At 37.3% G+C, this 13,154-nt stretch overlaps 1 protein-coding gene across 1 annotated transcript in view; it reads right to left on the bottom strand.

Annotated features, from left to right (window-relative positions):
• The window catches only part of malrd1 (MAM and LDL receptor class A domain containing 1), a 57,957-nt gene that overhangs the window by 7,486 nt on the left and 37,317 nt on the right, over positions 1-13,154 (bottom strand). Inside the window, exons 19-28 of the mRNA XM_079867074.1 lie at positions 12,716-12,961; positions 10,950-11,107; positions 10,057-10,234; positions 8,755-8,883; positions 8,504-8,656; positions 7,110-7,267; positions 5,674-5,875; positions 5,311-5,589; positions 5,093-5,218; positions 4,202-4,268 (exon numbers count right to left, since the gene is read on the bottom strand). Of these exons, the coding sequence (XP_079723200.1) occupies positions 4,202-4,268; positions 5,093-5,218; positions 5,311-5,589; positions 5,674-5,875; positions 7,110-7,267; positions 8,504-8,656; positions 8,755-8,883; positions 10,057-10,234; positions 10,950-11,107; positions 12,716-12,961 (1,696 nt within the window). The remainder of the gene's footprint in view (positions 1-4,201; positions 4,269-5,092; positions 5,219-5,310; positions 5,590-5,673; positions 5,876-7,109; positions 7,268-8,503; positions 8,657-8,754; positions 8,884-10,056; positions 10,235-10,949; positions 11,108-12,715; positions 12,962-13,154) is intronic.

The raw sequence follows: 13,154 nt of genomic DNA on the forward strand, positions 1-13,154 counted from the left end.
AATTTCTCTACTGTGCGACAGAGAGTCACGTGGTTATGACGCAATCGTTAGCCTATTTTTACAAAAATTGCTTCTACGGGGCCATAAGATACAAGGTAATGGAGCCTTTTATACATTTTCGTGTTTCTTTAGAAATAAATAATGGACAAATGGAGTCTTTAAACGCCTCAGATGTAAAGTTATTCGCTGTCAAAGTGACGCCAAAATGAATGGTAGTCAATGGAATGCTAACAGCAGGTGATGGTCTGCTAATCAATGGCGGCGCCCGGGGAAGCTTCAATGTTTTATGAAACACTGCCCCCCTGGGTATTCCTCGTTCACCGACGCCATTGCTGGCCATGCGTGCCTGTGAGACGCGCCTGGGTGAAAGCAAAAGACGATTAATATAGAGGTAAATGATTAATATAGGATTAAAAGTTCTTGTGAAAAAAATAATATTGCTATGTTCTATTTAATTTTACTATTTCATTCTAAATGATTATGAGTGTGGTCACAGTGAACCGCGTGGTTATTCCTCCATTTCAGTTCACCGGCGCCATTATTGGTCACATGGGCCTGTGTGAGAAAGACGAATAGGATTGTTCTAGAGGTAAATTAGTGTAATATATCAATTCTTGAAAAATTTATATTTGTATGGTTAATTGTTTATTTTGATTGTTTCGATCTTTGATGTGAAATTATCTCTGAAATCACTAATGAATGCTCTGGTCTGTGATCAGGCCAGGTTTTTTTTTTCCTCTCTTTCTTTTTTTCTTCTTCTTGGTATTTCTATTTTTTCCTTGGTTCTACGAATTGTGATCTTCTGCGATATCCTGTGAAATTTCACGTTTGATGGCGAGCCACCCGATTCTGCTACAGAGAAAGGACAACAATTCATAAAGAAGAGGACAATATCCTTTCTTTCATTCTCCAGTCTTGCTTTAAGCAAGACTATTCCTATTAGAGACTTCCCTTTCGAGATTGACTGACAAATACAGGGACTGATAGGAAACTGATCCGTGCTTTGAAGAGCATTGAACACTCTTGATGGTGTATGGTTACCCATAGCCATAAATTTGATTGACATTGAGGTCCTTGTTCAATTAAACAATTGATATTTGTGATATTTTGAGAAAAGTGTTTTAAAAAAGAAACCACTCCTTTATTGAACTTATAATGGACTACAAAACTTGTAGTCCATTATAACATCTACAAAGACAGCCTTCATGCTTTCAATATGGAACTAGGCAAAGCTAGACAGACTTTCTTCTCAAATATTATAAACAGCAACTTAAACAACACACGCACTCTTTTTGCTACTATAGAGAGACTGACAAACCCCCCAAGCCAGATTCCCAGTGAAATGCTCTCAGACAGAAAGTGCAGTGAGTTTGCTTCTTGCTTCTCTGAGAAAATCAATAATATCAGAAAGGTGATCAGCACATCCTTGAGTTGCACTGAGGTCAGACAGATCAGACCACCTGTGAAAGTAGTTACTATGACTGATTTCAAAGAAATTGATGGCAAAATTTTGGAAGAAACCGTACAACAACATCAACCTGCGCCCTTGACACACTTCCCACATCTTTTTTCAAAAGTGTGTTAAACAGTTTAGAAGCAGATCTTCTAGAAGTGGTAAATGCCTCACTTCTCTCTGGGTGTTTTCCAAACTCCCTGAAAACTGCAGTTGTCAAGCCCCTCTTGAAAAAGAGCAATCTGGATAAGACCATATTAAGCAACTATAGACCGATCTCAAATCTTCCTTTCATAGGCAAGATCATTGAAAAAGTTGTCTTCAATCAGCTGAACAAATTCTTGAGCTTGAATGGATCCTTTGACAATTTTCAATCTGGTTTCCGACCGCACCACAGCACAGAGACAGCGCTCATAAAGATAATAAACGATATTCGCTTAAATACTGATACAGGCAAATTATCAGTGCTGGTACTACTCGCCCTCAGTGCTGCATTTGACACTGTCGATCATAACATACTTCTTGACAGGCTGGAAAACTGGGTGGGGCTTTCTGGGATAGTCCTAAAATGGTTCAGGTCATACTTAGATGGGAGAGGTTATTATGCGAGTATAGGAGACCATAAGTCTGAGTGGACATCCATGACATGCGGAGTCCCACAAGGCTCAATTCTTGCGCCACTCCTGTTCAACCTGTATATGCTCCCAATGAGCCAAATAATGAGAAAGAACCAAATTGCTTACCACAGCTATGCAGACGACACACAGATCTACATAGCCCTATCGCCTAATGATTACAGCCCCATTGACTCCCTGTGCCAATGCATTGATGAAGTCAACAGTTGGATGTGTCAAAACTTTCTTCAGTTAAACAAAGACAAAACTGAAGTCATTGCGTTTGGAAACAAAGATGAAGTTCTCAAGGTGAACGCATACCTTCACTCTAGGGGTCAAACAACTAAACATCAAGTCAGGAATCTCGGTGTGACACTAGAGTCAGACCTTAGTTTCAGTAGTCATGTCAAAGCAAAAACTAAATCAGCATACTACAGTATCATCTGAAAAATATTTCAAGAATAAGATGCTTTGTTTCCAGACAAGACTTAGAGAAACTTGTGCATGCTTTCATCACCAGCAGGGTGGATTATTGTAATGGACTCCTCACTGGCCTTCCCAAAAAGACCATAAGACAGTTGCAGCTCATACAGAACGCTGCCGCCAGGATTCTGAGCAGAACCAGAAAATATGAACATATCACACCAGTCCTCAGGTCTTTACACTGGCTCCCAGTTAAATTTAGGATTGATTTTAAAGTATTATTACTGGTATATAAATCATTCAATGGCCTAGGTGATTGGTTGGAACACTATTTGTTTTGGTTTTGAGTGTTGGTGAGCGCAGTTGTTTTTGTGTGCAGATCTCAGAACCTAGGCTGCCTAGAGAGACGCGTTTTTTTGACGGCTTGCTTATGGGGCGGGCAGTTAGCGGATCGTTAGGAAAGATTAGATGAATGTGATCATTTATGTTTGGGCCTGAAATCGCTGATACAACCTTTAATCTGAACTAAAATAAACCTTTGTTTATAACTACTAATATTACATTTAATTTTTTCCAAGGAGCTGTTTTTTTGTTTTATATGCTCATAAGAATAGTCAATTATAGTTCTAGAATTGCTCAAAGTAAAAAAAAAATCATACTTTATGATGTTAGTTTTAATATAAAAAAGAATAAAAAAAATTAAATCAAGGAAATTTTTTTGGTCTAAACTCCACTCGCCGTGTTTGGAGGAAGAAGGATGAGTACAACCCCAAGAACACCATCCCAACCATGAAGCATGGAGGTGTAAACATCATTCTTTGGGGATGCTTTTCTGCAAAGGGGACAGGACGACTGCACCGTATTGAGGGGAGGATGGATGGGGCCATGTATCGCGAGATCTTGGCAAACAACCTCCTTCCCTCAGTAAGAGCATTGAAGATGGGTCGTGGCTGGGTCTTCCAGCATGACAACGACCCGAAACACACTGCCAGGGCAACTAAGGAGTGGCTCCGTAAGAAGCATCTCAAGGTCCTGGAGTGGCCTAGCCAGTCTCCAGACCTGAACCCAATAGAAAATCTTTGGAGGGAGCTGAAAGTCCGTATTGCCCAGCGACAGCCCCGAAACCTGAAGGATCTGGAGAAGGTCTGTATGGAGGAGCGGGCCAAAATCCCTGCTGCAGTGTGTGCAAACCTGGTCAAGAACTACAGGAAACGTATGATCTCTGTAATTGCAAATAAAAGTTTCTATACCAAGTATTAAGTTCTACTTTTCTGATGTATCAAATACTTATGTCATGCAATAAAATGCTAATTAATTACTTAAAAATCATACAATGTGATTTTCTGGATTTTTGTTTTAGATTCCGTCACTGACAGTTGAAGTGTACCTATGATAAAAATTACAGACTTTGTAAGTTTGTATGCTTTGTAAGTGGGAAAACCTGCAAAATCGGCAGTGTATCAAATACTTGTTCTCCCCACTGTATATATATATGTGTATATATATATATATATATATATATATATATATACAGTATATATATACACATAGAGTGCTTCCATTTATGCTTTATAGTTTCCTGGTTGATGACTGCCTATTACGTTCTGTTACGCCATTAGACTGATTTCACACGTGCTTCACGATGCAATCACACAGAGGTGTTCCCACAGCATCTCGACGCAGCATCTCATTCCCTTGAAAGGGAACTCACATGCACACTGGTCCATTCTCCTTTACTGCACATCTCCCTCCATTGAGACAGTACCCAAAGGGACACTCTGAAAAATAAAATACATCCACATATAATGTTGACTTATGATAAAATAATCATCATACTGAACAACAACACAGTTGGGGGTAACCCTTAACAAGAGAGTTACAGAGAGCCTCCATTAATGATGTGTCCTTGACCGAGGCACTTCACCCCCACGGTGCTCCTGGGGCACAGCTCCTTTAATCAGATGATTGCAGAGATAGTCCCCAGAAGAAAGTGCCCACTTAATGAGAAGTAATATATTATGTAACTCCTAAAAAGTCACTTTAATGTGATGGGCTTTATGTTGTTCATAAATTTTTAAGCAATAAATTTTACCCTTCATTTAGGGAATTAAGTCAGAGAAGCAACTACTGATATTTTTCTTTCCATCTTTTTATACATTGTCTGATGAACAATGCTTTGTGACTTCATACCACAATCATTTTTCCACCCAGATGATTATGAAAACACTATTATAATGAAATCCCAGAAATATACTTCCTAAAAAACAAAATCACATACACGACCATTCAAAAAGTTTGGGGTCAGTAAAAATTTTTGATTTGAAAAAAATATATACTTTTTTTCAGAAAGGATACATTCAATTGATCAAGAAGGACAGTGAAGATGTTACAAGAGATTTCCATTTCAAATAAATGCTGTTCTTTCTACACTTTCTGCAAATTTACATTTCCAACAGATCACCAGAAAAACTAATGATAACTTATAATGCCTCAGTGCAAAAACTGAATACAAGAAGAAACATTAACTGATTTAAAAAAAATTACATGAATGATATGACCCCTTTAAATACAAAAGTTAGATGAATGAATGTGTTTGTGTTACCATAGCAGCTGGACTCATCAGAGTTAAAAGGATGGCAGTCAACAATATTGTTGCATCGACTCTGATACGCTATACACTCTGCAGTCGCCTCACACACTAGTTCTCCTTCTTCACATATCTTAACCGCTACAGAGACAGAGAGAGATAATTTCATCTGTTTGTATTACAGCTATGATGTACTACAATGTATTTTAAACAGATTTATGCTTGGGTCTTACGGCATCCATATTCATCTTCTCCATTTGGGCAATCTAAAACAGAATCGCAGCGCAGTAGTGCAGGAATACAGCTGTTGTTCATGCAGCGGTATTCTCCTGTCTCACACCCTGTTTGAGGTGACGTAGTGCCAGGAGCCACGCTCGCACACATATCCTCGTCCGAGTGGTCAAGACAGTCCACCTCACCATCACAGTGCCAACTCAGTGGTATACACTCAAACAGATACAAACACTGGAAGTGCTCCATGTGGCATGTTTGTGGGATAGGGGTCACTGGACCTGAACATACACAGAAACAAAAGGGTAAACTCAGTTTTCAATTTGGGAAGAGCTGAGAATAAAAAGCAATCAGCAGTTCTGTACCTCCAACAAGACATTGCCTAGTGAAAGAGAAGTCATCCACAGCAATGTCAGTCCACTGGTCAGCTCCCACTTCTGCCTGAATACTTACTCTGAAGGGTGATGCATTTGATAAGATCACATTAGCATACTGCCAGCTGTCTCCATGGTTTCCACAGGTTGCCCACATTAGTAAGGGTGTTCCACTGTGGCCCACGGTATACACCTGCAATAAAGTACCCAGAATTCATAACACAGCCTTCTAAACTCCGTGTTTTCTTTAAATTTCAGTTTTCAATATAAAATGAAAGCAGTGGAAGGGAATTCATTGAACTCCTGCACAGTGCTCCTAAACCTTTGCAAGTGAAATACTGCCATATAATGCAAAAAGGAAGAGGGGAATATACATACAGTGCTATGCATAAGTTTAGACACCCATGCTAAAGTTGACTAAAAAGAGGAATAAAAAATTATCTTTTGGAAATTGAACTTAATGCCTTATTAAAAAAATTAGGAAAAATCCAACCTTTAAGGACACCAATTTTCTTTGTGAATGAATAATGTATCGTAAATAAATAAATGTTCTTCCTTAAAATATAGGGTGCATAAGTCTGGACACCCCTATGTTAAATTCCCATAGAGGCAGGCAGATTTTTATTTTTAAAGGCCAGTTACTTCATGGATCCAGGATACTATGCATCCTGATAAAGTTCCCTTGGCCTTTGGAATTAAAATAGCCCCAAATCATCACATATCCTTCACCATACCTAGAGATTGGCATGGTTTTATTTCAGTTAGCCTAATAGCTGGTTTGATTTGCATTGAGAGATGATCTTATGGAAAGTACTCCATGCCAATCTCTAGGTATGGTAAAGGCTATGTGATGATGTGGGGATATTTTAATTCCAGAGGCCAAGGGAACTTTATCAGGATGCATAGTATCCTGGATCCATGAAGTAACTGGCCTTTAAAAATAAAAATCTGCCTGCCTCTATGGGAATTTAACATAGGGGTGTCCAGACTTATGCACCCTGTATTTTAAGGAAGAACATTTATTTATTTACGATACATTATTCATTCACAAAGAAAATTGGTGTCCTTAAAGGTTGGATTTTTCCTAATTTTTTTAATTAAGGCATTAAGCTCAATTTCCAAAAGATGATTTTTTATTCCTCTTTTTAGTCAACTTTAGCATGGGTGTCTAAACTTATGCATAGCACTGCACATGATTTCTGAAGGATCATGTGACACTGAAGACTGGAGTAATGATACTGGAAATTCAGCTTTAACATCACAGCAATAAATTACATTTTTAAATATATTTAAACAGAAAAGGTTTTTTTTTTCTATTTTACAATATTACAGTTTTTACTGTATTTTTGATCAAATAAATGCCGCCTAGGTGAGCATAAGAGACCTCTTTCAAAAATGTATTTTGTTAACGCACATTATTCTCTCACCTTCAGCGTACCCATGTGATGTGAACCGTACATGTGGAACCAAAAGCGCAGATGACATATACCGACACTGGCAGGAAACTCCAGCTGGGTTATTAAGCTGGCAATGTCTCCTTCTGTCTGGGCACTGGAGTTCACAAACAGGTACCCCCCTCCTCCATCTGAAAAAGTAAACCAATGTTGTCTTCACAGCATTAAGTATTTACTTTATTAAGGATGCATGCTAGAATAGCTTTAATATGTAAATTAATTTAAGCAAAACACAGCGGCATATGTTACGTTTTTATACTTAGATGTTACATAAATTAATTTATAATAAATGTTCTATATGTGAACAATTACCATGAGGTATTTAACTTATGAAACTTTTTTTGGTAAGCAACATAGTTATTTTTTAGGTTTATTGAGACACATTTGTGTGTCTTTGCTTGTGCTGTTAGCTTGTTATCACATTCAAACAGGATGACATTCCTTTGATTATAGGCACTATTACACTTCTAAATACAGTTCTCATTACTGAGTCTCACACAATAACTCTACTGCACATTAAAGTCGCGATTAAACGCAATTAGTGACAAATGATTTGTTCTGGTGGGGATTATTTAGTTCTATCCATTGGTTGTTGATTGGATTTTGGCAGATCTGGATGTGAGCTTGCAGTCATTTGTAAGAAAAGACCTGGTTTAGCGGATTAATTGATTGGAGAAGTCCAGCACACGTCTCCAGAAAGAAATCAATCTTTTTACCAGAAGATCAAGTTCTGAGAAAGTGATCGACTTAAAGACTTTTACACCACTACACCTCTACAAATATTAGAAACAATTTCTTATCTTGTCAGAAAGGAGATTATATTCTTATAATATTATGATTGAGACAGTAACAGCAAACATTAGATTTCAGTGCACGACTCCACCATTTTACTCAGAGAAACACTCTGTACAGCAATTTCCTTGACTCTTTGTCCGGAATGAAAAATCAATAGTAGGTTCAGTAAATCGATCACCTTTTAGAGGACAAACGCATTTTCACAATTAAAATAATGTACACTTAACACTTTCATTGAGAGACACTGATCTTTCAGCAGAACAGGGCATGAGTATATGAGGGGCAGAAATTCAGAACTCAATTACACTCACTGATAAAGTAGCTGGAAAATGGCTTTTGGTGATGGATATTTCTGAGCTCCAACTCTTTGGTTTTTAAATCATGCAGCATTTCATTAGATGATTCAGACGGCTGGCTTCAATTTTGTTTCATAGGAAATTCTAGTTTTTTTTTCTAATAATTTAAAGCAAAATAAAGCTTTTATGGTGTTACTCATGGGTGATATGTATGTGTTGAATAGTTTATATTACCCAGCTAATTTAAGGGCACTGTAACGTTTAGGTTATACTAACTTGGGCTGTGGTCAGCTGATGGTCCTGTCCCATTATGCATTCTGCCATAGCCTATATCCCAGTCAAAGTCATTGTGAGGATCCTGAGACAGCTGACAGGTCTCCTGCCAATGGCCACCAGGCATGTCAAAATTACAAGCTCCTGGAGCAATCACTAACAGAACAAATGCAGAGTTGAGATGTTAGCTCCATACAAGAGACAATGTTAATAAATAGACAAGAATTTTAATGTACTGTACTTAATGTACTTACTGCAGTCTAACTCATCGGACTCATCCGAACAGTCAGCTTTACCATCACACTCCAAATGATACTCAATACAATCTCCATTATTACACACAAAATCTGTGACAGCGGGGCATGACCCAGGATGGACAGCCCCTGAAACACAAGGAAATTATTTTATTATTATTTATTATATTATTATTTGTCTCACTGATCCAAAACAGAGCAATTTAAAAAAAGAAATAAAAGGTAATCTAATAACAAAAATGAGAACATAAGACATCTAACAATAAAAATATGTGAAATGACCATATTCAACAAGTTCAAAATAGCAATAAAACATCATCCATCAAGAGCTTTTTAGCAAGAATATCCTCAAATTATTTAAACATAAAATGACAGTAATGGAAGATTATTCAGGATAAAATATGTCCTGTTTAATTATCAGAAACTTAATTCTTCACACTTTGATAGAGCTAATTTATTTACACTGTTATAGTTTTTATAGTTTTAGCCTATTACATTACAGACAGCTATGAGTAAGTGTAGTTTAGTTTAATTAATGTACATTAAAATAAAAAAAATAAAAAAACATGGTGGAATTTAGTGAAGACCCAGAGGAACCACAAATGCAAAAGGGTCATGTTTCTTAGAAAAACAGCAAAACTCATGTTTACACATAAGTAGATGATAAAGCCATGAATAGTCATTTCTAATAAAAAACATTGAATTTGTTTAAAAAATGCTTCAGTCCACTAACGTTCAACAAAATTTAGAAAGAAGCCTGGACACAGATTGATGGGGTTTGATATCTCTGCTTTACACACTGTAATTACTGTGATTCAGAAGTGTAATTACTGTGATTCAGAAGTGTCACTATGCAGATTAAATCTGACAATTTCAATGTCAAGCCTGAAAACCGAAAGAGGAACTTATTCTGACTTTCATGTTGTTCCCTGATGGCTTGTCAGAATTAGCAAATCAATTCTTATCCAATTAAATGGTGATACTGCTTTCCATCAGGCAGTGCTAAGGACAACCCTTAGAGCCTTGTGCTGGTCGCACGCTTATGCATGAACGTGAAGCAAAAGTGACTCATGGGAAATAAATGTGAAGATGAGAACTGGCATTGTTGCTTCCCCCTGAGCATCACTGCTCAAACTAGTCAAACTCGCCTGCAGCTTTCACTTGTTTGCTATGGACCAGTCCATAGAACATGTCTGCAAGCTTAGCTAGTCAGATATCAAATATCAGCTTGTTCAACGCTATTTTAAAAATTTTCGGGTTGGACAATAAATTTAATTGACTTGCATGGGGGAAAAAACTTACATGGTGCACAGTCAATGAATTGCAGGTCGTCCAGAGCCGCTCCACCACTCACATCTTGTGTTCGTACAACTTCAAATATGAGAATAAAGTTCCTCAGGTTCCTCAGAGACACTTCCGCTCTTCTCCATTCCCTGTGCATCTGCCGCTCTGTCCACACCTCCCTCAGCTCATTTTCTGTCTGTCCATCACAACGAAGGCAAAATGCTTACAACATTTGCTGATTCAATTCAATATACTGTAAAAATCTAGACATTTTACTAAATTTGTTGAAATAAAAAAAATTCATATTATGAAAATAGTAAAAAGCAATTAAAAATGCATTCTTATCTATAGACAAGTTTTGTTAAAGTTACCATGAAACCAAGATTTACAATACTAATTTTAATGATTTTATTCTTATTTTAATATTTTTTATGAAATGTTTCAGTGTTTATCCATGCAAATCATTATTTTTTAATAAATGATCCCCCGTAATCGTAACATTTTTAAATCTTTATTCTGACATGGATGAGCTTCTTACAGCAACTGTAATATATTGCACATACTCTCAGATTCACACAAGGTTCATAACCCCCTTGAGGTATGTTTCATAGCATAAACTTGAAGTGCTAAATGGTTTATATCAGCTAGGAATCACACATAACACAGTACTGAAAAAAGTCTTGCAAGAACACGGTTCAAGTTTTGACAACTTGCTGTCGCACATTTCAGCTTATGTCAAATAGAGCTACTGTATAAAGACCTCCACACATTCCCTGATTTAAGTGATATATTCCAGTTGCACTGTGTGTTTGCTCCACCTGGTAAGATCTCAAGTGTGCTGTTTATTAATAAATGTTTTTGGAGCTGTAAAAGTCAGTGTGCGGACTTACCTCTAAGATCTAGTCAATTACCTTAATAAAAAGACGGATGATTCCTGTGGCTTTTTCAGAAATATAGTACCAGAAGGCAAGTTTACATGTGGCACTAGACTCCTTCCACACAGAACTTCTCATGTGAGCTTTATCACCCTTCAATCCCACTGGAGTGGCTGCCAGATATACAAAGTGGCCTGTGTAGAGAGAGAGACTGATGTTAATAATGTTGCGCTTTCATATCATAAAAAAAAATCCTTCATCCAGCATTAGTGTCAAGATTTAATGGCACAAACTTCACACACTTGAACTCTCTATAGCACCCTTGTAACTAATTAAACTTAAGAGACTCATAAAACTCATGCTCAGTCTCCTGATGTATAGTGAAAACTCCATCTCATTCATTGATTAGGAAAACTGAACAAGGGGTTGTGGGCATTATCAGCCTAAAAAACATGTATTCTCACATGTAACTGTAACTCACTGGAAATAGTACACTATCTTTGACATAGTATTTTTAATGTAACCTGATGTATATAATGTATATAATGATTTATATACCTATATAATTTTAGATGCATTAAACCTAATCTGGCATACAACCGAATGAAAGTCTAAGAATTCTGAAAATGACAAACAGATGAACTCAAACAGGGATAAGGCTGTAATTGTGCATGAAAAAACAGGACTGCCAAATGGGGTGATGTGGTAAGGACATCTGAACATCATCAACATTGGTTTTCCCAGCTTACTGTAGCTTTCATCAAATCATGGGACTCCATAGTTCTGTTGATGCTAGAAAACCTTGCTTATGGAAGGACATACAAGGAATGGAAAGCTTACAACTACTTGAATAATAAAGATATCTTGCTGAGATGGAGTAAAGCAGGGCGCCAAATCAATAAAGGAGGCTTTATTACAGAGACAAGGGCTCTGAAATCTTAAACCATGTCTAAGACTGGCGAGTCTTTACAGCTTACAAGAGAAATTAGAAAATGTATTTTCATTCTACCAGACTGGGAGTATCATTATTAAAAAAAAGTTCTAAATGCAAGTTCGGGAGGAGCTGAATCATTTGGTCCTGACAGTCAGTGACAATTCTTTCAGCATCCCTCTACCTTCCCACCACTTCCTTTTTCTACTCTTCCTTATTTTATCCAATAACCTACTGTTATCAGGGGTAAGCTTGGAACTTGGGCCAAGACGATGAAAGCAAGTGAAATTCATTTACCATTATTCATTAAGGCTGTATGGGCAGGGCAGGTGAACTCATGCATCAAAAGAACAAAAGCAAATTCTCTCGCTAATTGACTGGCAGTTAGTTCAAGTATCACCCCATCTCCGATAACCTTTATAAAGTGCTGATGTCTCCCAGGGAGCTTACAACAGATGAGTAGAAGCAAATAAATACATCTTAATCCTCAATGCTACCTGCAATTACCAGAAAAATGCAGATGATGCGCAAACCTTTCAACAAAAATACATTTCTGTTTCTCTTCTTTATTTCAGTCATCTAAGCAGCAGGTGCAAGATGTGCTGCAATTAGCATTTTGAATGCTCTGTGAATTATGAAGTCTGAGTTTTAAAATATCAAAATAGTGTAATTACACAGGACTGAATTTTTTTTTTTTTTTTTGCTTTCTATCTTTAGTCTTATTGAACAGGTAGATGAGCTGTAAACACATTATTTACAGAATGTTTCTAACGTGGGTATGAAGGTCTTTGGGTGGCAGTTTGGTTAGGCCTCCATGTGAGATCATTGCATTTTGCTTATACATATGCAGCCGTATACAGTAAAGTCTTACCACTTTCATTCTTAAATGTATGATCATGAGGAGGTCTGATCATATGAACGGAGCCGACTCCAAGGGCCCAACTAAAGGTGTCCGCCAGGCTGTTTTTCCAACCACAGCGCCCATGTTCAAATGAACAGGATGTCCCACAATCCAACTCATCAGTTCCATCTCCACAGTCATCAGTAAAGTCACATTTCTGCTCTCGCTTGTAACAATTGGCATTGTTACACTGTAAAGAACCAGGTGGACAGGATCCTGTGAAGACACAGTCACAGATAAATATTCTAATGCATAAAAACAAAAGTTGTATATTTTTTTTCTGCTCATCACAAAATTTTCATGTTTCCAGTACTGAATGCTTCTCTTACAATCTTGAACTATCGTTCAAAAGTTTGGAGTCAGAATTTTTTTAATGTTTTTGAAAGAAGTCTCTTATGCTCACCAAGGC

Source organism: Squalius cephalus, assembly GCF_949319135.1.
Source record: "Squalius cephalus genome assembly, chromosome: 3".
In the NCBI taxonomy this organism is placed as follows: domain Eukaryota; kingdom Metazoa; phylum Chordata; class Actinopteri; order Cypriniformes; family Leuciscidae; genus Squalius; species Squalius cephalus.